The sequence below is a fragment of the Chaetodon auriga genome, chromosome 5 (assembly GCF_051107435.1).
Source record: "Chaetodon auriga isolate fChaAug3 chromosome 5, fChaAug3.hap1, whole genome shotgun sequence".
Taxonomy (NCBI): domain Eukaryota; kingdom Metazoa; phylum Chordata; class Actinopteri; order Chaetodontiformes; family Chaetodontidae; genus Chaetodon; species Chaetodon auriga.
In genome coordinates this window covers 28,187,775-28,214,043 of record NC_135078.1, presented here as the reverse complement: position 1 = coordinate 28,214,043, position 26,269 = coordinate 28,187,775, and the positions used below count along the sequence as shown (strand labels likewise).

The 26,269-nt window shown below is 46.9% G+C and overlaps 3 protein-coding genes across 3 annotated transcripts; 1 reads left to right on the top strand and 2 right to left on the bottom strand.

Moving 5' to 3' along the window:
• The first annotated feature begins 1,081 nt into the window (after positions 1–1,081).
• LOC143320712 (histone-lysine N-methyltransferase SETD1B-A-like) lies at positions 1,082–9,676 on the top strand. Its single transcript, XM_076730573.1, has 17 exons — positions 1,082–1,093; positions 1,210–1,362; positions 1,513–1,617; positions 2,407–2,677; positions 2,751–2,863; positions 3,011–4,054; positions 4,229–4,930; positions 5,053–5,169; positions 5,253–5,510; positions 5,687–5,801; positions 5,885–6,301; positions 6,702–7,694; positions 7,771–7,937; positions 8,018–8,143; positions 8,394–8,513; positions 8,670–8,807; positions 8,912–9,676. Exons 1-17 carry the CDS (start codon positions 1,082–1,084, stop codon positions 9,083–9,085), a joined length of 5,025 nt encoding a protein of 1,674 aa, XP_076586688.1. The 3' UTR covers positions 9,086–9,676.
• A 106-nt stretch (positions 9,677–9,782) lies between these two features.
• On the bottom strand, positions 9,783–13,338 carry LOC143321201 (4-hydroxyphenylpyruvate dioxygenase-like). The gene is made up of 14 exons (XM_076731395.1): positions 13,332–13,338; positions 13,182–13,208; positions 13,034–13,096; positions 12,672–12,776; positions 12,364–12,406; positions 11,896–11,978; positions 11,723–11,812; positions 11,540–11,643; positions 11,368–11,445; positions 10,648–10,810; positions 10,481–10,552; positions 10,281–10,403; positions 9,990–10,106; positions 9,783–9,905 (listed from the first exon to the last, which is right to left on the bottom strand). Exons 1-14 carry the CDS (start codon positions 13,332–13,334, stop codon positions 9,795–9,797), a joined length of 1,182 nt encoding a protein of 393 aa, XP_076587510.1. The 5' UTR covers positions 13,335–13,338; the 3' UTR covers positions 9,783–9,794.
• Positions 13,339–23,383: 10,045 nt separating this feature from the next.
• On the bottom strand, positions 23,384–25,236 carry LOC143320349 (apelin receptor A). The gene has a single exon (XM_076729887.1). The coding sequence runs from the start codon at positions 25,108–25,110 to the stop codon at positions 24,028–24,030; it is 1,083 nt and encodes a 360-aa protein (XP_076586002.1). The 5' UTR covers positions 25,111–25,236; the 3' UTR covers positions 23,384–24,027.
• Between the last annotated feature and the right edge of the window lie 1,033 nt (positions 25,237–26,269).

The following is a 26,269-nucleotide window of genomic DNA, read 5'->3' as shown; positions in this document are numbered from 1 at the left end:
ACTGACACCTGTGTACCACCTACCTGTGGAAAGACTCCTGTAGTGTAAAGTGTGAATAGCCACGTTTTCCCACAACGCTTGTCCCCTACAATAACAACCTGGAATTCCTCTTGCTGGCTGGTGTTTCCTCTGTTCGCCCCTGATCCTGTCTGGGACATGTTCTGTGGAAAGACGGATGAGGAGAGGGTGCTTCCCATGACGGCAGGTCCTGGCAGTGTAAATAGAGATAATCCAGAGAAAACTGTGATTGCAGCTGCGGCTAGAAGCTAAACTGGCTCGCAGGTGTGTGTGTACACCATCATGGAGGCGGCGGTATGAAGAGATGAAAGGCTTTGGAAATGCTTTCTGTGATGCTCACACCTTGAAACACACCTACAAACAGTTCAGCCTTCCCTTAATGAACTGCTCCTTCTGTCTGAATGTTTTAAATATTTAAGCAGCCTGAAATGTGGCAACAAAATCCTGTTGAACACTGAATCAATATATCGCCATTTAATTAACACCTAAATCTGCAAATAATACACAATAATATGACATGCTATTAATCCATATTATGTCATATTATTATACTACACCACTGTATTCCATTGTATTGTGTTATACATATATACATAAATATGTATGTATGTATGTATGTATGTTTGTATGTATAACATATTTGTGCATGTGTTATATTTTGTATTCAGAGCTTTGAGCAAATTGCTGAAAAATGTCATAACTGATCACAAATACACATTTTCTATACATGTTTTCTGTACTAACATACTTTCTTTGTGTTAAAAAATGCACAGAAATTTCACACCTGTCACCTGTTAACCCACCTTCGTCTAACCTTTTGTGTTCTTCCGCCTCACCGAGGGATCTATATTCCGCCTCTGTCTGCCGGCGGAGGGATCCTTTCTCCAACCTGGGCGACGCGGGCCTCCTGCGAAAACACCGAGAAAAACAAGAGCTTTTCCACGATGTTGCTCCATCACAGGATGAAACTTTGGCGCAGGTGAGGGAGGCGGGATTATTTTTAGACTTTACCTGAAGCGTGTGGACACGTTTCATTTGACAGCCCGCTGTGTTTAGGAGAAGGATGACGTTCCAGGTGATGCTCCTCATCACCTGTCGGGGCGTGTATACCTGCAGTGGAGGACTCGCTAACAGCTGTATTCATCGAGCTCCAAATGGCTTCACGCCGCGTTTCTTTCGCTCTGTTTGCAGGTCTTGACGAATGTAATGGAAAGCGACAGACAGAGTGCTGAGAGAGAGACGCCGCCGCAGCACTGGAGAAGTTGCAAGTTGATTATTGATCCCGCATTGACGAAAGGATTGTACAAAGTGTACCGTTATGATGGAAAACACTTCAACTTACCGGTGAGCGTGTCCAGGTGTCTCTGTATGCCTGGCCTCCAGGATAAGTTCCTGTTAACATATTGTCCCGCCGTAATATTGAATGTTTTCCATGATGATGATGATGATGATGATGATGATGATGATGATGACCGGTGTTGTTTACCTCGACAGGTGGAGGACTTAGGCCTGTTTCCTGTGGATACAGTCAGAGATCCGCGCATCTGCCGCCTCTGGAGCAAATACAACAAGACTGAGCTGCTGGTGGCTAAATTTAAGGTAATCTTCATCAGTGCAGGAGGAAGAATCCTGGTTCTCTTACTTCAGTCAGATTACTAATACCACACTGTAAGAAAAATACTCCACTGCAAGTCAAAGCATTGAATACTTTAGAGTATTAGAAATATAACTGAAGTATAGAAAAGTTATTACAAGTACACTTTTACTGTTTGGGCTTTAAAGTATGTCTGACTTACACTTTTAAAAGGTGAACTTCTTAGTAGATGTCATTAAGTTCTACTTAAATGTATCAAAATGAATATGCTCATAAAGAGGTACTTAAAGAGGTAAGTGTTTATAAAAAGTGTACTATAATCTGAGTGTATTATAAATTGTACTTAAAACGAACAATTAAAATTACAAATACTGTCGCTGTTCATAAGGTGTTCTAATGAAAAGTATAATTATATTCACGTCCTTTTTAATACACTGTTAACACTTTCATTTCACTTCATTTGAATATGACATTGTGGTTATAATATGATTGTACTGCATGTGTGTTTTGCGTTAGAAGCTGGAACCATGAAGTGTTTATTGATTATAATCAGTTATCAAATAGTATAATTCTTCTGTTGATTGACTAATTTGATATTGGTTTGGTAGTTTAATCTATTACAATGCATTATATTTAAGTGTACAGCTGTGCTCTTCATGTGCTTTGTCCAAGTAAAGTGAAGTGCAAGTACCTCAGAATGTATACTTCATCACAGTTCTTGAGTAAATGTACTTCTATCTTTCTAGTAACATGAAGATGATAATAGTACCAGGTGTTGCTGTGTGTCCTTTCAGGTGGATGAGTGGTACGTTGGCCCCGTTCCTCCCAAAGAAGTGACGTTTTCCGGCTTGAATGACAACGTAAAGGAGGCCTTCTTGACTGATATGTGCAAAAAATATGGCAACGTTGAAGAAGTGGAAATATTTTACAACCCCAAGAGCAGGAAGCATTTAGGGGTGGCGAAGGTCGTCTTCGACACAGTGAGGGCCGCCAAAGACGCCGTCCAGCACCTCCATCAGACGTCAGTGATGGGAAACATCATTCATGTGGAAATTGATCCTAAAGGTAAGAATGATTGATTTTTATGTATGGACAGTCTAAATGTTGTTGATCGATTGTGACGTGGATGCTTCCTCAGGTGAAAACAGGGCGCGGCGCCTGCAGCTCCTCTTGCGTGGTCTTTGCACACCGTGGACGCTGCCGGTGGGCAGCAGTGAGCAAGCTCTCCAGATCTTGATGGACAGTGTGCTGGTAAACGTTTTGAAGCTGCATTAATGGTTTCAACATTTAAGTGGTCATATATGCAGTATTTGTAAAGCAGCTGCGACACTAACATGTTTTTAAGGATGAATGTCTTCAGCCGTCGTCTCATTTCTCTGTATTATCCGTCTCTTTCAGAGCAGCGCCGCCGCCCAGCGACAGGCGAGCGCCTCCAGCCCCACCAGCGTCGCCACGCCGCTCTCTCTGGACACAGCCTACTCCAGTATTTGGCAGGACACGCCTTGCAGCTTTGGGCTCACCCCGCGTTCTCAGGGAACCCCCCGCACTCCCTGCCTGTCTGCGACTCCTCTCTCCCAGGACTCTTGCTACTCCAGTCTTCAGGCGACTCCGGTCCTCCAGGGGGAGCCCTCCACCTATAGTGTTCACAAGCCTTTAAGACGAGAGCTCAGCCGTCGTAAACCTGCGAGGTGTCACAGGGGATCCGGCGAAGATGTCAGCTTTATTTTGAAGCATTGCCAGCCACAGGCGCCTCACGCCCTCTCCACCCAGATCCAAACCAGCAGCCAGCAGCTTGATCAGTGGGGCCACAGCGCACAGTCCTCCTCGCACAGTAACACAGAAGCTTCCTCTAAACCCGCCTCCCCCGGCCAGGACTCCACCTCCAGGCCTTTACATCTGAACCGCCACTCTTTCAGCATCCTGAGCATTAATTTCACAGCCGACCGGCAGACAGCAGCACCCCCCCCACCTGATGACCACGTGTGCGTAACAGAGCTCCCTCCGTCTGCTGTGAACTGCTCCACCTGCAGCCCCCAGCCGGAGGTGGAGAGTTTGGACTCCCGCATTGAGAGTTTGCTGATAAACAGCCAGAGGACTGACCTTTTGTGCTTTGACAGAGAGACTCTGGAGGCAGATGTGCACTCTCACGACAGCCCGGCTTCACCCTGCTCAGCTAACACCTCCCCTCTGTCACGTGACTCACCTGTTTGCGCTCTGGCTCCTCGTGGAGCCTTCGCCAGCAGCCGCCAGCGCTCCTGCAGCGATCTGGTGGACGTCAGTCCGACGTGGCTCACTGAAAATGAGGAGGATGAAACTGCTCAGGCTGTTTCGTTTCTTACAAGAAGCTCCGGGTCTCCCGCTCCAGCTGATTTCACACATTTTGAAAGGAGGACTGACGTGAACAGTGAAAAAGAAATGTTCCCGTCCTTATCGTGTCCAAAGGTACTTCCTCTATGTCTCTGCTCTGTGTCCTTTTGTATGTATGTATGTCTGAAATATGAGTGGATGATTAATTGTCATTTGTAATGAATGATTTATGTTATCCACTATACAACACTCATATTCAACCCTAACCCTTTGAAGTCAAGTCGTTCAGATTTTTTCTGTCTTTTTCAGGGTCATCATGCAGCCAATGAGGATGAAGAAAGCTCAGGTAACAGACTGTCTGGAGCTTTGACACCCACAGATGAGATCTCCTCTCATCCTCAGCCTCCATCCTTTTCTTCTCTCAGTAGCACCACCCAAACCTCCAAAGCTCCTCCTGTCATTAGGCCCGCATGCCCCCATCCACCAGTCGCCCCTTTCCCTTTCCCCATTCCTCGCTTTCCCCCGTCTGTTCCACCTGTCCCACCTCGCCTGCCGAATGGCACCATCCCCATCCCACCTCCAGGCTGGATCCCACCTCTGGGCCATCACGCCGGCATCCGTGTCCCTCCTCCCCCTATTCCACCTCCTCCCTCTATTCCTCCCCCACCAACGTTTCTTGGACCCCCTCCGTCTTTGATGGTGCCGCCCTCTGGGCCACCCCCTGTGCATACGTACCCCTTACCGACTGCAGGTCCTGTAGATAAGGGGAATCCTTTCCCTCGACCACCCTGGGCCGCTCCACCTTTTCCCCAGTTTAACCCCTTTGTGCCACCACCAGACTACCTGCTTGTGAGGGAGAACCCTCACAAGGTCACAATAGAAAAGGTTTTAGAGGTCATCGTGGATGAACTGAAGTCCATCATTAAGAAGGACATGACACGTAGAATGATTGAAGGCATCGCTTTCAAGGCGTTTGAGGACTGGTGGGACTCTCAAGAGAAGAAAACAAAGGTAAGTTACTGAAATCCTTCGTTATTTCACACAGTGGCTGATTAAATCACGTGAATGAACGTTTAATGGTGATGCACTTTTGGAGCTAGTAGGTTCATTATTATTGTTGTTTTATTCATAAGATTCTAGTTTCTCCTTTGAAAAGTGGAGCGACACGCATCCAAGAGAGGAACAAGCTAATGAATCCCCTCAGTCACATCACTGGACAGGGCAAGAGGCCTCCTCTGCCGTCCTTCAAGGTAAACTAATCTGCTCACTGTAACACGAAACACAAGCATTTGATCACTGAGTGAGGCGTTAATGTGACATCACTGTGACGCAGGTGAAAAGGAAAAGAGCCAACGATGCTGCCGCGTCAGAGGAGATAGAAAATACGACTGGTTCTACTCACGAAAGTGCTGGGAGACGACAGGGGGGCGACAGATTCAGTCCTGCACCTGAGAGAGCCAAACGTCGACATGCAAGACCGCATGAGCTCGACAGTGACGACGGTGATGAAGGGAGAGATGACAACACAGGTCAAGAGGAAGAAACAGTGTCAGACAAAGTGGGAGCTGCTGCTGAGGATCCTCAAATCCTGGTAAAGAAGGATTTTGCATGAAAAGTAAAAAGCCTTTTATTCAGTGTGACTTTGTTTTCAGTTTTAATAGAAAATGTATAAAAGTACGTTTACTGTAAACAAAGCATTAATATGATAAACTGTGTTGAAAGTATGATTTTCTTAAGAGTGTGTAATAGAATTGATTTTCTGATTAGTGTGACGATGGTAATAATCATCCTGAGGAGGAAGATGAGTCGGCACAAAAACACACAGAGGATGAAGATGCTGTCTTCGTCCAAACTGGTGCTGGAGTGCAGTGCTTAGACAGCGGTACGTTAAACTGCACACAGCTCTCGCGCCGAATGAGTAATCGCGTACCTGTGAGCAGACATTCATCCTCTCTTCTCGTACAGAGACCTCCTCAGACAGCAGCTCCTCAGAAGACGCCGAGTATTCGTCAGACTTCGACTCCTCTGACTCGTTCGCCTCAGACAGCTTCGAGGACTCGTCATACTCTGAGCTCAGTCCTGAAGATGAAGACATGGAGGAGGACGGCGAGGAAGGCACGAGCGGCGAGTGTATCGTCATATCGTCGGATGAAGAGTCGATGGAGCTGGAGCCCCCCGTCACCCCCTCAGCCCCGCTAACCCCCGGTGCTCAGTTGGAGCTGGACCTGCAGGACTGGTCAGCTCCTTCTCATATGGAGGACGCTGAGGAGAACCAGTACACCTCCTGTCAGCAAGACACCTGTGACATGGCTGCCATGATGGAGCTCCAAACCAGCGAACCCCAGGACCACCTGCTGCTCCTGTCCCCTCAAGGACTTCCAGGTTATTTGTCCATCAGGCTGTGTAGCAGAAATAGATTAAAGCACTTCTTCAGATAATGTCTGATGTCAAAAAATTTCATGCTGAATGGCATCAAAAAGTTTCTAGTGGATGCTTAATCCTCAACGTGCACGATTTACATGCTTTACGCATCATCCCTGTAAACTTTTAAACATGCTACATGCTAACAGCTCTGTGAGGATGTGGTGCTTTCTCAGCGCGCTGAGATGCACACGATTCTAATGCTGTGTTGATGTTGTTGATCGGCGGGTTAGCATGCTAGCACTAAACACAAATTACAGCCGAGGCTTATGGGAACATCAAGTATTTTTTAAGTTTTGGACTAAAATGTATTTTAGATGTAGAGGTGGATGCTGATATTTCTTTTTTATTCGTCTTTTAGCAGTGGAGCCACACCTCGATTTAGAGATGGAGGGCCCTGAATGGACGGTGGAGTCGCTGGAGAAAACAGAAAACCTGCGTCCTGTCACTCCGACAGGCTGCTCGGTGGAGAGTGACCCTGACCTTCTGACGAGAAGCAAACCCACATCCCCAGCCGAGGAGGAGGTGGAACGACCACAGACACCGGGCAAGGGGATCGTGGCTGACCTGGACAGTGAGGATGAAGTCCTCTTCCTCTCTCCAGCAAACGCTGAGCTCGCACTGGCTCCCTCTGGTCCCCCGGCGTCATCCTACCAGGATATGCCCAAAACTCCTGGTAGAGACGATAGAAGCGGATGGACTCAGTGCAGCTCTGGGAAACCTCCAGCAACACCAGGCCGAGAGACAAACACATCAGGGGTTGGTGTAATGATGTTCCCTACTCTTAGCAGCCTGCCTCCTGTGCCGTGTCTCTCAATTAATCCATATATCACAGCCCCAAAAACTCCTGGAAGAGACATCGTCCTACCCCGAAGAGCCATAATCCACAGGAGGAAAACACAAACGGTGAACACCTCACAGCCCCCGTTAGGTGAGTCCTCTCCGTGCAGCCTCTCTGAGTCTTCATCAGACTCCACTGATGGGAGGTGCATGTGGATCAGTGCGGGTGTGAGGATGAAGCCCTTGCAGGGACTGGAGAACATGCCTGGGCTTCTGGATGAGGAGAACAGGAGAGAGACCGAGAAATCCTCACTGAGGAGAAAACAGCTGAGGAGGAGGTGGAGAATCCATCAGAGGCGGAGGTCGCTGAAAGGAGTCGCCGGCTCGCTCTCCTCTCACAGTGCTCCTCGCAGGTGGCGCTCACTCTGTGAGGAGAGGAGGATACTTCATAGGGTCTGGAAGGAGGGTCTGGATGAGGAAGACGCAAAGCTGCTGAGGTGCACGTTTGACAGGCTGCAAGAGCAGGACAACGGCTGTGGGTGGATCAGCGACACGCTGTGGACGCCTCACCCTCATATCCTTTGATCAGAGGTAAAGTTAGATTACAGTGAGAACACAGTCTGTGTCTGACATCCTTAACTGCTGCTCACTGACTAAAACCCTCACAGAGAAGAGTGACCAACACAAACCCTGGCAGCCGCACCACAGGACCGGCTCGGCTCGCAGCGAAGGTTTCTACAAAATCAGCCGGAAGGATAAACTGAAGTACCTGAACAGCACAAAGCTGAGCGCCGAGCTTCCGTCTACAAGTGCTCAGGTATGAGAGAGGCTTCGCTCTGATGATCACAGTGTCTGCTTCCTCCCATTCAGAGTTAAAATCAGCGTTTATATCAGCAGGGAACGGTCATCCCGGCCCAGCAGCAGACCTCTCTGCGTGCCGGATCTGACTTCAGGTCTGAACAGCGCCGCCTGCTGTCGTCTTTCAGCTGCGATAGTGACCTGGTCAAGTTCAACCAGCTGAAGGTGAGTCGGGACTCAGCAGAAAAGAGCGCACTCTATTTGAAAGAGGTCCAAACGGCTTGATATGAATTTGTTAGCATGTAGCCTTCCTAAAGCTCATGATGTATTTATCAGAATAGAGCAAAAACCAATGAAACTAAACAATCTTTTGTCTGTTTTGTATCGCATCAGGTACTGAGTGCTTGTATGATTCCCACTAGAAGGGCAAGTTCACATGACACATGACACATGCGTTTGTCTCATTTCATATCAGTTCCGAAAGAAGAGGATTCGTTTCAGCCGGAGTCACATCCACGAGTGGGGCCTGTTTGCAATGGAGCCTATTGCAGCAGACGAGATGGTGATTGAGTATGTGGGCCAAATCATCCGACAGGTAAGACAAACACAAACAAACGACGAGGCCTCTTCTCTCCTGAGAGCTCCCTCTGGATTGGCTCAGTGGCTCTGCGGGCCCCTCCGGTTCTTCTGGGTGCTTTCCAGGAGCGTGAGCAGTGATAAACAACCGTGTCATGAATGTGTTTCTCCTCAGGTCATCGCCGACATGAGGGAGCAGAGATACGAGGAGGAGGGAATCGGAAGCAGCTATTTGTTCCGGGTTGATCAGGACACCATCATTGATGCGACTAAATGTGGAAACTTAGCCAGATTTATCAACCACAGCTGCAACGTGAGTGAGATTAAAACGATTCTGAATAAGATCAAAGCTTTATTAAAGCAGCATAACTTTACATTCTCCTTACAGAGTTTACTTATGTGAGTGTTGTCTTGCAGCCAAACTGCTATGCAAAGATCATCACTATGGAGTCTCAGAAGAAGATAGTGATATATTCCCGGCAGCCGATAAGCATCAATGAAGAGATCACGTACGACTACAAGTTTCCCATTGAGGAGACAAAGATTCCTTGTTTGTGTGGCGCAGACGGCTGCCGCGGCTCCTTGAACTGAGCTCCAGTGACGTGGCCTGAGGTGCTGTGCAATACAAACACAGACCCTGAACATGTGTCAAGAAGTGGAGTGCAGAGCGGTGCTGCTCGGCGAAGGACGATCCAATCAAGTGGACCTTAAAACTTTACTTTCTCAATGGAGGTTTGGCACGGAGGGATAGTGCACCACCTGCAAGCGCTGGTTAAAAAAAACAACTCATTTTCTGCTAAAACATTATTAAAGCAGCATTACAAAACACTACATTTGGATGTGCATTGAAGTTTATGAATGCTCGCTAACCAGCCTCTGCCTGCATGGAGTGGAAAACAGGCTCAATGAAACATCTGCTCATCGTCCAAATGGTGAGAAAAGTGTACGGTTAAATGTTTTCGTTCATGAGAGCTTAAATGGTCTTTTGCTTGAGTCAAGCTTGTATCAGCCATTTTAGTTTTCTTTTTCATGTTGTAAAAAGAAAGTTAAGTCGGGATCCACTTTGATGAAGGAAGTACTTTTCAACACGTTCTTATAAAATGATGTTACATGTTGTTCAAGTATGTTGTAATAAAACATGCAAGTCACAAAAATGAAGAATGACAGCTTTAATAAACATGTTTTGTGAATTCTTATGTTGTGTCTCACCACATCAGAGCAGAACATAATACCAAACAGGGTCTGTTCTCAGTAATGAATGTTTCTCGAGGTTTTCCGGGACTGTAAAGCAGGTCTGGGATCACATTTCCTTCGGGACTCCATTCGGTGTCAGGATGGTCAGATTTCCTCTCGCGTGCTGATCAGCCTCGATGGCTTCAAACAGAGACTTGAAGTTTCCTGCACCGAAGCCCTGTGGATAAACCGTTTGTTTAAGCTACTGATTTAGGAAGTGCTGTGTGTTTCGTCGTGTAAAAGTTGTCAGTGGCGCCCTCACCTGGTGGTTATGTCTCTGAATGACCTCCAGGAACACGGTGGGCCGGTCCTGAACCGGTTTGGTGAAGATCTGAAGTAAATAGCCGTCGTCGTCATAGTCCACCAAGATCTTCAGCTCCTGGATATGAGAAATATCACGATATTAAGTTTGTCTGTGGAACGAACTTCTCCATTAAGTTGTTGGGAACAGGGTTGGGTAGTAATGGATTACATGTAGTCAGAAATTAGCATCTATAACCGGATTACATTTGAAAAAATGTGTACTGTACTCAGATGTGATCTTAGCTCGGACCTGCAGGACGTCCAGGTCCTCTGAGAGTTTGACCTTTGAGTGCTTCAGGTTCTCCCTCAGCTGGTCGTAGTAGGCGTCTGGCACAGACATGAACTCCATCCCACGCTCCTTCAGGTTTCGGATCTGTAGATGAAGAGCTCATCAGAGCGATGTTGCTGCTGCGGGATGCATCCACAGACAGCAGTGTTTTATAGACTTACTGCAGTGATGATGTCTGATGTGTTCATGGCTATGTGCTGCACTCCTGGACCTCCGTAGTACTCCACATACTCCTGCCAGTGAAAATGTACAGACTGTAACTGTCATTTAACCGTTGCTGTTTAAGGGGATCGTCTGTCGTGCACAGAGTGGCGTTGGATAAACATGCCTGGATCTGAGACTTCCTCTTCCCAATGGCGGGCTCGTTGATGGGCATCTTCACCGTCTCCTCGTAGTTCGCCACAACGATGGAGCGCAGGGCGCTGAACTCCGTCTGAAGCTGCTTGTCGTCCACAGACCAGAAGCGGTGAAAGAGGAGGTTTCTTTGATACCTGTTGGATCATGAAGCAGAGAGCCTCAGAGCCTCAAACATCCCACTGCTGAAGGCCTCTCGCAGTGTGAACAGACCTCATGTTGAAGGCTCAGAGTTTGTTCTAACTGGTGCACAGAAGCACAAACTGCTAACACGCTCAGACTGATGCTGACATCATCTCACGGTCTAAATTGGTGAATTGCGGCCTGCTAAACATGACTGAGTGACTTTTTGAGTTATGAGCCGTCTCCATGAGGTCCCTCACATCTGAAAACCCCCAGCCTGTCTTACACCTCTCTTTCCAGGATTAACCAATCGGCTTGCTCATTTAGAGAACTGCCTCTCCCCACATTTTCATGCCTTTGTGATGGGGTGAAAACCAGATCCAGATGTGGAGGACCACTTAAGAAAACGCAAAGTCATGCTGATGCCTGACAAACAGCAGAGTTACACAACAGTCGGACACCCCCTGACTCCTCCTCTCATCCACCCCGTGATTTTCCGTCACATCATAGCAGGTAAGATGTTCACACATGTGCTACGACGCATGTTTCTAAAGTCTCTCCAGTCCATTACCAGTCCACCACTGGAACCATCTCATTGTCCGGCTGGTTTCCCACAACGTGATCAATGAAGTTCAGCTGTCCACTTGGCCTGCATGGACGAATGGAAGACAAATGCACAGTGTATCAGCTGTCATCCTGGATTTATTGTCTCGTAAACATCGTAGTAGCTCGTGCACACTCACAGTCTGGCTAACAAAGGGTCCTTGAACAGGGGGGGCTGGAAGCCTGGCAGGAACAGCCCAGTGTATCCTGTCCTCTCCACAAACGTGTGTGTGGTGTCACCGTACTGCAAACCAAAGCAAGTCTACAATCCTGGCTTTTCTTTCAGGACATTTTCATCTCATTTCATGATGTGATTCTCTCACCGTCTGAAGCACGGCCAGCCTGACTTTACCGTGCTCGTCCTCCACGCTGAAGGGCTCCTTCACGATAACGGCCCCTCGCTCTCGGGCTTTCTGTGAAGGATAATGTGAAATCTTAATTTCATTCATTAATTCATGAGTTAAATGGAACCGAAGAGAAAACCTGTTGCACTCACCTGCACAAGCAAGTCACAGTCCTGCACTGTGAATGCAATATCCTTCACTCCATCGCCGTGCTTGACTAAATGATCCCCCATCTCTGAGGAAACGAGAACGTTTATGCCACACATATGTTGCACTAATTGACTTTTACTAAATCTTTAGGACGAGCAGCTTCAGTAAAATATTTCTGTGATGTCCTCTGGACGTTTTCAGTTGTTTTTGTTGATAATTAGGGTCTAATTACTGAGCTCAGTGCTCTGCCAGCAGGACGATTAACATATCAACATGTATTTGAAACATAAAAGTTAAAAAATCAAGGGAAATATGTGCAAGAATTGATTCATGGACATTGCACCATCTTCACACTGATTTTCCTTGTTAATGTCAGTTAAACTGATCAATCTGTAAAACTTAACAAACAATGTTACAGTAATATTCAGCAGTAGTGGAAAACACCAATAAGCTCCTGATCTGTGCCGTACCTTTGTTTCCAGGATTGAGGGCGGATGAGAACACATAAATGATCTGTGGAAACATTATCATGATGAACACAGCTCACTCTTCTTTCAGCCATTAAATCCCATCTGATTCACTCTGTTCAAACGTTTTCTGTGTGGTTACTGATGGAAAACCAGTGTTACAGAATGTGATTAGATTAAGCTCATTTCTGTTGATTCTACTCACTAAAACAACAGTGTTTGTCGGTTTTGTTGCACTTTAACACATCTTCTGACATAATTGCTGATTCTGGTTGGTGTGCTGTTCTTCCAGGCACTGAGGGTTTATTCACCTGTCCTTGTCTGACTGCGTGGGACACCATGTCTCTGCTGCCCGTCTCCAAGCCCTGATAAGCCAAAGGCTCAAATCCAAGCTTGTTACAGTAATATGATGCAGCCTGTTGAAGACAATGATTTTACATGAAACGCTGTGGTGAGAGTAGGCTGTAGATGCTCTGATGGTGCCATCTCCTGGTGATGGCTGAGGCTCGACTCAGCTTCACACAGGTTTTTACACCCTGTGTGCCCTCCACCCCTCTGGAGAACCAATAACCTTCCTGAGTGTATCGTCTACCCCTCCATCTGTGACAAGAGCTGGTCAGAGAATAGTAATAATGTACCAAAAAAAAGGTGGAGCATTTGTGAATGAGCTTACCTGTTTTGCATTTCCAACCCAGAATGTTAGGTGATCAAAGCAGAGGAACCTGCCCTGCTCGTGCTGCAGGCGAGAGGAGACGACAGCTTCACAAACGAATCGCTGCTGGAAGGTTGATTTTTCAGCTTTCGCCATAATTAAAACCTACCTTTTCTCCTTTATCCGTGTACGTCGTCTATAATCAACAAAAGCACATTAAATCATTATATGATGAAGAAAAAGAAGAGCCATGCTCAAACACACTGACAGAAGAAGAAAAGAAAAAACAAAAGAAGACATCTCAAATGATCCAACTCACCATCTGCCCTCCGGTGACCCGACCTGACTTTCAGAATGAAATCGACAATGAACTCCAGAGTTTAAAAGCTGGGATGGAAGTTTCTAGATCCACACCCACCGGTGAGGAGGGGGTATTAAGCAGGGGGGCGAGGAGGAGGAGGAGGAGGAGGAGGAGGAGGAGAGGACTGATGCTTGGTGCGCTCCTGCTCTTATACATTGATCACTTGGTGAAACAGATCTGATTGGTCATCATCACCATGAATTCACCGTCGGTTTGACGCTCCCTCTGTATCTGCTTGAAACTTATTTTGCAGTTCAAAAGAAAATCTGAATGATCTTCAGTTATTTTTCACGGCTTCCCTGCTTCATACTGCATCATAATCAGATTTAGAAATTAATAAACTCAACTCTTCTCCACTACGGGATCCAGGAAAAAGCTGTTTTGGCCGCTCGGGTTTAGAATTACAGCCGCCTCTCTTTCAGAAGAAGACGTCCATGTGTTAGTGTTTAGTGGAGAGAGGAGGCTCACTCGTGCAGGACTCTTATTGGCTCACAGGGGTTGAGCCAAATGAGCTGAAATGCCTCCATCCCATCAAACTCCTTCACAAATGGAATTCTAAAGACTCATCCTGGGGAGTGATACCTGCAGCTGTTTTATTGACACAGTAGGTCGAGTTAATGGGTTCCAGCTGCCGTCGGGTTTAATTTGTGCACTATTTTGCACAAAAGGTGAAATAGTTTTCAAGACAACAGTACAGAAAATACACAGAATCAGAATATAAATGCATGACCTGATAAAATAATAATTCCATTATGTTCAGAGTAAATTCATGTTAGTTTCATATCTTTAATTCTTCTCATTGTTCACTTGTAATTATTAGGTTTACCTGCCATGTTGGATAGAATTCCACCATTAATTGTTCACAGAAAATACTAAAGAAACAGTGTTAAATCTGAGAACTGGCTGACCAGATAATGATATGCAAACAGATTAATGACTTCAAGAACCTCAAAAATAATGCATGTCTTATCCTGCAGCAATGCTGTCATCTCAAAAATGTCATGAACAGAGCCTGAACGCGAGCTTGAAGCTTTGACCAATGAGCTGTGAGCTCCAGCTAACTAACAACTGCTTACAAAGTGTATTTACATATTTACAAAAGTCTCAGACTGGTAGAGAACTGCAGAAACTGACAAAAGGTACAATAAGCACAAAGAATTACTCCTGATGTCACTTCACACGAGGAAAGAAAGAAAGAAGAAACTAATGATTAAGTAATGAATAATTAATGAGTTGTTGCTCCTGTGCGGATTCACTCCTGAACAAAGTGTTCGGTCTGTTGATCCACTGATATCATTTAACTAATCTTGACCTTATGATTTATTAATATAGAGCATCCTGGTCCTAATGAGACCTCACTCGCTCCTCAGTAGCTAACCTGTGTGCACCGTTCTTCAGCCATATTTATTCAAGCCCTGCAGAGAAAACATGTTGATGAACGGCTTTACTACGGTGACACGGATCTGTTGCTCGTGTGCATTTCAGCCAGAGCTCACTAACGAGAATCTGAAGGCCGCCCCTCTGCGCTGCTGCTGCGACGCTCCCTGAAGACCTTTGTTTTTCATGCTGTTACCAGGAGGCTCGCTGTTGTCATGGGATGCAACCACACGCATGCAGAGGAACACAACATGTGGGATTAAACGATATCAGCCACATTAGCATAACTACAGCTGTTAGATCATTTAATATGTGATATGTGAGCTGCTGTTTGTTGTAGTTAAAATGCCATCGGACAGAAGTGTGCTGACACAAATACGAGTGCTGCTTTAGCAGAGCAGAAGCACTTATTCCACACTTTTAATGGTCTCATCTTCTTTAAATGGACGGATGTTGGATGGGTTTGATATTCTAACTGCTTTACTTTGCCTTGTTGTCTCACTTCAGTGTTTTTAAATGTTCTCTCACACATTGTGCTGCATTACACGAGACAGTGGGCCTGAATCTCTGCGGGTTCAGCCTCTCTGAGGACGAACACCTCAGTCAATTAGGTCCTTCCCACGCCAGCACTCCTCACATGATTGTAGTAGCTCAGTTCAAGGGAGCAAAAGAGCTGTGAAGACAAGAGCTAAAAATGAGTGAATTATCATCTGAAGCGAATCCGCAAATACTGGTGAACGGTGAACAGCAGGACCAACAGCAGGATGACGCTGCTGCAGCAGAGGAGCAGATCTGCTCTGTCAGCCTGGACCAGGAATGTTCGGACGACAGCGTCGCTGCACAGAAGGACACACAAGCAAAGATGCAGTCTGTTTTCCAGCAGGTACGTAACCAGATCAGATCGCAGGCCCCGAAGAGCGGCCTGCTGGAGCTGATGCAAAGAGTCAAAGACAGAGAAATGCTGCCTGCACAGGTGAGCAGTGAACCTGAGGGCCAGGATGTCAGCAGCGAGGAGAAGAAACAAGCAGACGTGCTGACAGATGAGAGCAAACCTGAGAAGGATCTAAAGCAGGAGGAGCTGTGTGCACTTCTTGAAGAAAAGCTTGAGGCTAGTAAAAAGGCCTTGAGGGGTGAGTTTGAGGTGCAGATTTCTCAGGTGCGTGCAGAAATGCAGGCCTACACCGACCAGGCTCTCAAAGACTTGGAGTGTAAGATGCACAGCAGACAACCAAACCACCTACCACAGCTGCATCCCAAAGAGCACCAAGAGAGCAAAGGTCCAGACAAGAAGAGACCTTCAGCGCCTCCCTCACTGGCGTCCAGAAGAGGAAGGGTCCTGACCCGGACCATGACCACCATCATCCCTAAGACCTGTGCCCCCGTCATCATCGGGCCACGAGCCAAATCAGAGACACTGAGCTCCTCGAAGGGTGAAAGCTCCCGAATTCAACTGAGAGATCCAGCGTATCTCCTTCCAGGCGACAGGCCGTGCCAGAGCCGCAAGCCGCTGCTGCCCCCCGCTTGGCCCCCACTGCACCAGCACAAAAAACCTGTCCGGGCCAAAGCTAAAGCAGGGAACTGAGTGATTCTGGCCTGATGACAAAGCAGAAGCACATGCATTCAGGTCACGTTTCTAAAGAGAACCTCTGCTATTGCTTGTTACTGTGACCTTACTGTAGCTGCTTGCTGAGGGCGGTTTCAGCCATATTAGGAGCTTTATGTAAATTACAATGGTGGAAAATAATAAAGCATCTTGTGAGAGTTTGAACTAAAACTATGGTTCCCAGTGATATGTTTGTATGTAGGACGAATAATGAGACATCCTGACCTGGGGGGGTTGTTGAATTGAAAACTTTAGTACACAGTGTGACTCCTGACACTTTACCCTTACTTTTGAGGATGAATGTTTTTGGTAATTGCACAACCTCACCAACAGATGGCAGCAGTTCATCTTTATGTGCCTCCAAGAATCAAGTCTGCTGAATAAAACTTGGTGACATCTTCTTTGTAGAGGATAACGGAGCAGATTTACAACTGAGAGACTGTTTCAGCTGCAGCAACATGAACCACAGCTTACCTGTTCTTAAATATAGATTTTGTCCTCTGCATGTAGAGAGTACATGTGCATGCATGAGCCTGAATGACGGTTGGAAAGGTTCTCGTCATTGATCAAACTGTTTAATATTAAATGATGGGACAGTTTAGAGCTTCTAGACCGTGAGATCACCTTAACGAAGCTACAAACCAGCAGGAAGGTGAAGGAGCCTCCTGTCTGAGGTACTGTACTGTACTACTCCGCAGGCTGCTGCTCCCCAGTGGCCAAACAGCAGAGGAGCGATCAGCTCCCTGGAAAAAAGATGTTGAACAGTGATGGAGCGATGAAGAGGGGCGTGCAAAGTGTGCAGAACCAGTTTACACCACTTTGACCATTTTTGGTTTGTGGCTTCCTGAACACAGAGTCAATATTTAAATTATTTCAAGCAGATTACTTTTTCAGCTATTTGAATGTTTTTGCACCATGATGCACACTAAGCTCCTGAATGTGTTGGTATTGGCTTATTTCTTTCCACATGAGGGTCAAAAAGGGCCAAAAATACACATCAGCAACATTTTAAAACTGATCAAATTTAACTTTTTAGTGTTTCCTCTTTAAGAGGAGTCACACAGCCTACCCTTCCAACACATCCTCATACCTAAACTACTGGACAGTACAGGTGTACGTTGTGCAGGAAAGGTGATCTGAACCCTGTCGTATACCTCTGATATTTACTTGAGCACCTGAGTGCTTCCAGCAGCTGAACTGGCACTGAGACCAGCCACTGACAGGAGATGCATTTAGCCCTGAAGCAGCCCCAGGAGCCGCGCGCCTCGAGGCAGGCCCTCCACAATGGACGGGATAGAGAAGGATGTGAAGAGGATCTTTGTGTCGAAGGGACGATGAGCCCTGAGCGACCATATCCGGAGGGGACGAGAGCCCAGCACATTCAGGTCTGGCCAAACCACGCTGTCCTCGGAAGCTGCATCTCTCGCCTAACGATATCCAGCAGCAGCAGCTCATTGCTATGCTCTGTGCAGCCGGATCATGATAGATAGATAGATAGATAGATAGATAGATAGATAGATAGATAGATAGATAGATAGATGACATTTTTGTCCACACATGTGCCACATATGTTAAGTTTAACCCTGTGGTTTAACCCCAGTCATTACAGTGTGCGTATATCCTCTTATATGTTTGCACAGCTGACTAAAATCCTCTCAGCCACCCAATCGGATGGAGTTGGTGCTGTAACGGGTGGAGTGGACATGACCCTGAACAGCAGTGCATAACAATAGCAGGGAGGGGATCCATTTGAAAGGCCTGGTTTCCTAATCACCTCCTGAAATGTGCCACAAGATAAAACACTGATCTCATGTAAATGCTGTGCTTTTCTGGGCCGTTGTTCTCAAGCTCTGGACAATTACAGTGAGAGGCCACTTCCAGGTTGAGACAGGCTGATTTCAGCGGTGATTCCTGAGCAGACGTGGTAGCAATTTACAGTCATCACACGGGGCAGAAGTCGAGGAGGGGGCCTGCACTGTTGGTGTGTATTGGACACTTGAGTGGACGCGTTTGTGAGGCATGATTAGACATGTAATACCCTGTTATTTGTGAGACCTGATTGATTAGACTCGCAGTGATCTGGCTCTGGTTCCTGGGTTTGTGGAATTCCATTGATCACTATCAGCACAGATTCAGGCAGGAGGAGAAATGCTGCTGTGAAAGCAGAAAAATATCAGCGTGAGCTTGTTTTTATTTACATCCAGACGCAGAAAACTGCATAAAAGACAACAAGACAAGTTCCGTCCAAAAAGCACAAGCTGGACGTTAGAGAAACTCTGAAGTCTTCATCATTTTTCTCCAGCCAAACATCCTGTGCTGTAAAGGGGCATCTCAGCTTCATGTTCATGGTGTGGAAACTGGAGACGAGCAGTGAAACGTGACGTCAGCCGGAGGGGACGGGGGCTCAGTTTGACCGTTTCTGGACCCACTTGTTTTGGTGGATCAGAGGCTCTGCTGTCTAGACTGGAGCCGGGCTCATACTCAGACCACAGACTCAGACGCTTCATGTTATTAACTGTACAGTGTGAGCCTTAATCCTCCGGACGGGCTCGCGTCTCAACGCTGCCAGCCAGGGCTTAAAGGACGGTTCCTCATATGAAATCCCACCTCGTCACTTATCTTCATTTTTCTACAGAGAAAAAGTGGGTTCGTTAAGCAAACGGGCATCTTACCCGGTGTACATAAAATATTTATAAAGAGCAACTGTCAGTTAAACTGAAGCAGACTGATGAGACTCATGACAAAGGATGAAGCCAATTTATATTAAAGTGAAAGAGATGAAAACACCATCCTGCAAATCATAAAGTATAAAATAAGAAAGGATTCATTCTCCATCACATTACACTGGAGCCACACACACACACACACACACACACACACACACACACACACACACACACACACACACGTCCTTTAACGGGCAGAAAGCTCGAGGAGATCCAGAGTCTGGACACATTTTCATACACATGCTGCCAAACTCTGATTGGTGCATGGACGTATGCGACATCATCATTTTCTCAATGAGCGCCGCCCACTTCAAACCAGTGAGAAAAAAACATAAAAGACACAAAAATCTTAGAAACAAAGAGAAATGAACAAAACTGATCAAACTTGGTGAACATTTTCTGTTCACGTGTGAGAAAATGTGGTTTCAGGATGGTTAGAGAATAACGCAGAACTGCAGAAAAGGGGATGGAAGGAGAGGAAAAACAAACACACCACATGTACCACACACACTCCTGCTCACCCACACAACCACCCACACACACACACACACACACACACACACACACAGAGGAACAAATGCAGCCCACTCTTCGACACCCTCACCCCCTCCACCGAGTCCTCTTTCCTGATTTTGGGGCTCCAGTCAAGTCTTTATGCTTCAGATTCACAGGTCAGACAAACAGACAGGCAGACAGAAGGACACCCAAAGGTCCTTTTGATCTTCCAGACAAAGGTTTTGGGTGGATAATCAACAACGCTCTCACCACCTCCACCTCCACCTCCACCTCCACCCTCAACAACTAATGGATGGACTGTATGTAGAGATACTTTCCCTAACTGATACGTTTCCCTGAGCTGATGTCGTTTGTCTTGAGGGTGACTATAAGAATGGGGAGCTGATCATGCGTGTGTGTGTTTGTGTGTGTGTGTGTGTGTGTGTGTGTGTGTGTGCATGGGTGTGTCTGCATGTGTGTGTGTTATGGTCTTACGACAGGTGGACGAATGTTACAGAGAAAGTATGGTCAGTGCTGACAGCCTGTGGAATGTGTCAGATCTCTGTTTACATGTGCATATGAACACACACACACACACACACACACACACACACACACACACACACACACACACACACTACAGAGTGCATTTGTTGCTGCCTGGGTGGGATGGAACAGCAGGGAGATCTGAGGGGAGGCGAGCAGTTGTGTCTTGGCCCATTTGGGTGTGGCAGCTCACACTGACGCCGCCGCTCAGATCACCTGTGTGGGGGATCACCTGTGTGGGGGATCACCTGTGTGGGGGATCACCTGTGTGGGGGATCACCTGTGTGGGCGATCACCTGTGTGTGGGATCACCTGTGTGGGGGATCACCTGTGTGGGGGATCACCTGTGTGGGGGATCACCTGTGTGTGCCGCCTCAGTGTGTTTCACTGGCAGATTGGACTGGAGATGCTGACGATGCCACAGTGAGATTAAAGGATAAATCTGTGAAATTCTGTATTCTTCTCATTGGAAACGATGACGTAGACGCCAACGTTCACTCCCTGATTGGCTCTCATCAGTCATGACGTGTCCTTCCCTGATTTGTCACGCCCCTATGACTACAAATTAAATCCACAGCAGCGATATACATCAGCCTGTGTGCGTCTATGAGCTTTAACTACCAACATAACAAATCCCAGCTGCTGCTGATCTTGATGTCTGCAGCAGCAGCCGTTGTGCAGCTAAACTTTGCATTTTTTCACACTATAACTGCCCACATGTGCAGGAGGCAAACACCTGCACCTGATGTGCATTTTCAGTCTGATACAATGCTAAGAAAGTTGTCTGGATGGAGGTTGTTGTCGTTTTAAAACACAATTTTAAAATGCAAACGCATCAGTGTGGGTGTAGCCTCACTCCTCTGTGCCATAGAGCTTTATTGTTGCTCTTAAAGAAGCACATGAATGAACCACACTGTAACACTGGTGACAACATCTTTTATTACCACACGCACTGTAGTTTCTTTTTTTATCAGTCCCACACACACCGTCCTGCTGCTGCTAATGCTAACCAGGACCAAATGTGTATTAATTTGCAGCAGAAAATAGTCCCCAACAAATTCACTATTTACTCCCATTTGAGTAAAATCTGCTAGAAACTGCAGCGCCCAGCTGTTTTAGGACATTATTTCACCAAGTTTTAAAATGAAACTATATATTGGAGACTAGTGAGAGACAAAAAATAGGTTTCAGGACTGAGAGGAACAGACATTCATTTGATTTACAGATATGACAGGAAGTCCATAACATAAAAGAAAGTTGAACAGACCCATGGTTTAAGAAATGATGACTGAAAGAGTTTATTTTCATCCTAGTGATTGAACAACAATGGGTAGCATGTAGTATTTTTGAAGTAGAGGGTGTTTTTGGGAGGTAGCAGCTGTACGTTAATGAGAAAGTTCATGCTCTACTGTCCTGATGAGGAAAAAAACATTTGAAGGGGCTGGTGGATTAACATGGTTGAACTCCCTCTGAGAATCCTGTGGGTGCAGCGCGAAGCCCACACCCAAACATCCACGCAGACAAACAGGTCACACGGGCCACACACGAACACCGACGACACTTACGTGCATTTGGAGGCCGATGCAGCAGTTGTTTTTGTGTTGGCCGTGCCCCCCCCCCACTTCGGTCAGCTGGTATTCTGGGTGAGTTATCCCAAAGAGGACTTACCATAACAGCATCAGACAAGCTGTCAGCCCAGCTCATCTCAATAACAACAACAAGTCTGACCAGCCCAGCATGCATGATCGACTCCACCCTGATTCCACTGTCTTACTGTCAAACTCATATTGTTTAAAGACGAGGGCTTTTGTTATGGTCCTTACATTGTGTGAGGATGCTGTGCACGCCTGTCTTATGGGTAACTTACAGCACTCAAAGGACCTTAAAAATCTATAAAAATGATTAATCCTTCAAAACGGCTCAACTATATGAAGAATAACGGTGTGTTTAAGCTGTTTGTGTCTGTGTGATGAACAACTCAACCGTCTCCTGATCTGCTTCAAGCTCTGTGGAAATCTGCTCCACATTGCCGGGATGGACAACAAGTAACATATGAGCTCACACGAGATGAATCACGAGGCTTCGCATTCCCGCCATTTCACACATGTTGCAGCTTTAAGGTGTGATGCAACTCCTATGGCCGCAAGTTCCCTCCCTCCCTCACCTCATTCACAATTTCTCTTTTTCCGAGAAGTCGTCCCTCAGTGTGTTGGAGCATCTGCAGTCAGGCGACCTCCTCCCGTCGCCCCCGCCGGCCCCGCCCTGCACACCAACGACCGCTCTAACTGCAGTCTCTTGTCAGCAGGGACAAATATTGACTTGTTCGGTGGGCCGACTTCTGCCAGGATTAGTGCCCCACTTCCCCCCGTCGCTGCCTCCATCTCTAAACGCTGATTATGTCCAACAGAGCTCATTACTGTCAAATCAAAGGATCCCTCAGAAGAGTCACTCATTGGTAATGACCCTATTATTCAGTGAACATGTGGGGTTTGGTTGGCTTTACCTCCTGCCGATAGATAGTCCCGTCTAGATGCTGACAGCCTTTTTGTGACAGTAAGTAACTTCTTTTTACATGAATTGCAAGAACTTTAAAATGGACTTAACTTGCGTGTTTAGATAAAAACACATGGGATGGTGCCTCCTACTGCTGGTTCTACATACATACAGTCTTTTAAATTCAGAACCCTTTGGCTGTGTCCCACAGGTGTAGGTCATCAAACAGTTAAAGTACCACATCTGATAGAAGTCGCAGCTGAGTATCGAATACACACTTTCAGGACGACGGCTGCTTTGCATAATCCGGTTACAGTCTGGATACTGGCTGTGAATCAATAGAGATTAGAGGTCTATTAGCCTGAAGGTGTAAACCAAATGCAAGACATTCATAACAAAGCTTTAACCCTCTGGAGATACTTAAGGGTGAACTAACAGGACGGTGCAATGAAACTGATGTGAAACTGCAGTTTAAAGAAACGAGCTGAAGCCTCAGAGCCTTCGGTGCAGATGTTTACGTTTGTTTTCTGGACTTTCTCTCCAAAGCTGGTAGCAAACATTTGATTACACACACGCTCTCAATGAAGCTAAGAGATCCGGTTCATAGAACACATCTTTAATACAGTAGTTAGTTACAGTGATGTCAAAAAATAAAACATATGCATCAAAGTGGAACATTTATTTACAGAGTTCCTTTGTCCCCTTTAGTGCCGTGACTACACCGTGAAACCCCCCCACCCCACCCCCCCGCCCCGTTCCTGTTCCCCAACAACATTTGTCAACTGCCATCTGCCTGTCTGCCCCCGTCTCCTCTCCACAAACTATATAATTAAGCTGCAACACCTTTTCTCCTCTTACGCCCCCCCCCCCACAGCTCAGACTTCTACCTTCACAAACAAGCTTTAAAGAGGACACTGCTCTGTTTGGTTTCCCTGCACACGCATTTCTTTAACAAGTGCTTCTAAAACAAAACAGTCATAGATCTGAACAAAAAAAATGCTATGGTATGAAAATACTGTACAGCTTCTTTATGTTTCATCCAGTGTAAACAGATTTCCATGTCGATTTATAATTCCCAACATCACAGAAATGACAGATGAGACCTTTTGCAGAGCAGGACAAAACTAAAAATATACTTTTTTCTCTGAGAATTTGAGGAGCGTCGTAGCTAAAGAGCTCAGCCGGCTGGCTCCAGCTTCAAGTCCACACAACAGACAGAGCATCCACCTCTCACGCCGCACAAGAGGAGGAACAAAGTATGGATTTCATGACTGTGAGCAGTGACCATTCAAAGTTCATCATCTCATCTTACCAGCTTTGCACAATGGACACGTACAGTCTGCTTTTTTACAAGTGTTCCAGTGGTTGGAGCTGAGACCGGCCCGCGGCCTTGCTCCACCTTGCCTTTTACTTTCTACACCTTGGTGGCCAGAGACTGAACCTCTGACTTCTGAGTCTGGGCGCTGAGCGTGGACGACATGGAGCTCATCTGGCCATGCATGGCCTTCTTCAGGTTGAGCAGGCACAGGCACTGGGAACGAAAGCGCAGGTCAAAGAAGGCGTACAAGAACGGGTTGAGGCAGCTGTTGACGTAGGCCAGGCAGGTGGCGTAGGGGTGAGCCAGCAGCAGGAAGCGCAGGAAGCCGCAAGAGCTCGGAGCCAGGTTCAGGTAGGAGAGGGCGTCCATGCTCTTTAGGACGTGGAAGGGAGTCCAGCAGATGGCAAACACCACCACCAGTGTGGTGATGATCTTCAGCAGCCGCTTCTTCTTCTGGTCCTCCTTGCGCAGGTTGTTGAAGTGACGTGTGACGGTGCAGCCAATGAAGCAGTAGAAGATGGTCATGGCCAGGAACGGTAGGAGGAAACCCAAGGCAGAGGAGGACAGGCTGAGCCCGGCGATCCACAGGTACTCGTGCCTCTGGATCCTCGTCACCAGACTGAAGTCCATGGCGCAGGTGGTCCTGTTGCTGTTTTGGTCGTTCACAGTGGTGCGAAAGAGCAGCGTGGGCACGGCCAGCAGGCCGGACAGGAACCAAATCGCACCCAAGGACGCCAGCATGGTGCCCCGAGAGCGCAGTCTGCTGCTGGACAGAGAGTGCACGATGGCCAGGTAGCGGTCAAAGCTCAGGCAGGTGAGGCAGAAAACACTGGCATACATGTTGACCAGAACAACGTAGCTGCTGATCTTACACAGAGCGACGCCGAAGGGCCAGTGGTAGCCCAGCGCTGTGTACACGGCCCACAGAGGTAGGGTCACAACAAAGGTGAGGTCGGCCAGAGCCAGGTTTCCTATGTAGACGTCTGCAGCCCGACGCTTGGACTTGGATCTCCAGACGGTGAAGATGACCACGCCGTTACCTGACAGGCCCAGGATGAAGATGAGCATGTAGAGGACCGGGATGAGGGAGTAAGAGGGCTCCCACTCTGAGAAGTCACAGTCAGTCTCATTGTCATCGTAGTACTCATAGTTAACATATTCCCCGGTGGTGGTCTCCATGCTGCAGTGGAAAAGGGCTTTAAAAAAGAATCCTCTGCTCTGAAAGAGTCCTGTACAGATCCAAGTCCTCCGAGGTGACCGGAGCAGAGATGAGCCTCAGAGCTGCTGCTGGGGGTTGGAGGAGACGGCAGGTCGAGTGTGAGAGTGAGTGACTGTTGGCGCTGTCTGCCTTTTTAAACTCGGCCCTCCACGGCCCCCCTGTTCCCTCCCAGGACGACCCCCTCTCCTCCTCCCCCAGTAAAACATCTCCCAGCCCTCCCCCTCCTCCTCCAGCTCACCTCCCCCGTCCGAGCCCATCCCTCCACCCCCCAACAGAGAGGTCAAACCGTCATCATGAGGAGAGACTTTTCATACGAGATTCATCATTAAAACTTTAAGGATCTGAAGGAAAAGCCAAATTAAAAAATTAAGAACGGGTCGACACACAAGTCCTGGTCCAAACATCCGCGTCTGGTAAATAAAACCAATCAATCGATCAATGAATTCAAGTCTTCTGGCTAATTTTTTATACCGAAGAGCAAAGTTCAAACTTTAATTTCCAACATTTAACCAGAGATCGCCGCTAATTCGAACAATATAAACAACATCAATAACTTTTATATGTATAAAAAGTGAATAAATGGCATGAAAACAGAAGCAGAGCTGCGCTTCTTTTCCCTCTTGTTGAATCTTTTCAACGGACTTTTCTGCGTTGCTTTAGTTTCTCTGTGACTTCGTTAGAAAAGCAAACATGTCTGAACAGATCAGCTGGTGTCGGTTTACTCATCAATAATCACCATGAATCCACCGTTCAGGTACTAACTGTCTCCTCCGCGCTCATCGATGAGAGGAGCAGGTTATGGCTGCAGCCTTCGCGCATCAGAAATGAGGATTTAATTAGATCGACAGCGAACTGCAAACTGTGTGGAGATTAGATTAAATGTCAGTGGGCATCTTAAAGCAGGTGTGAATCCAATTCTCGAGTCTGCGGATTCATTTCCATGACAAAAGGACGAGCAAACACACCGGGCAGCAAGAAAAACAGAAGGAAACCTCGCATTGACACATCATCGTGTCTTTACGTCCTTTCCATTGAGTGCTTAATGTTCATTTCACTGCTGAGTGCATCACAGAAGACAAGAAGTGAGCAAACTCTACATTTTCGATTTTTCTAGTTTAA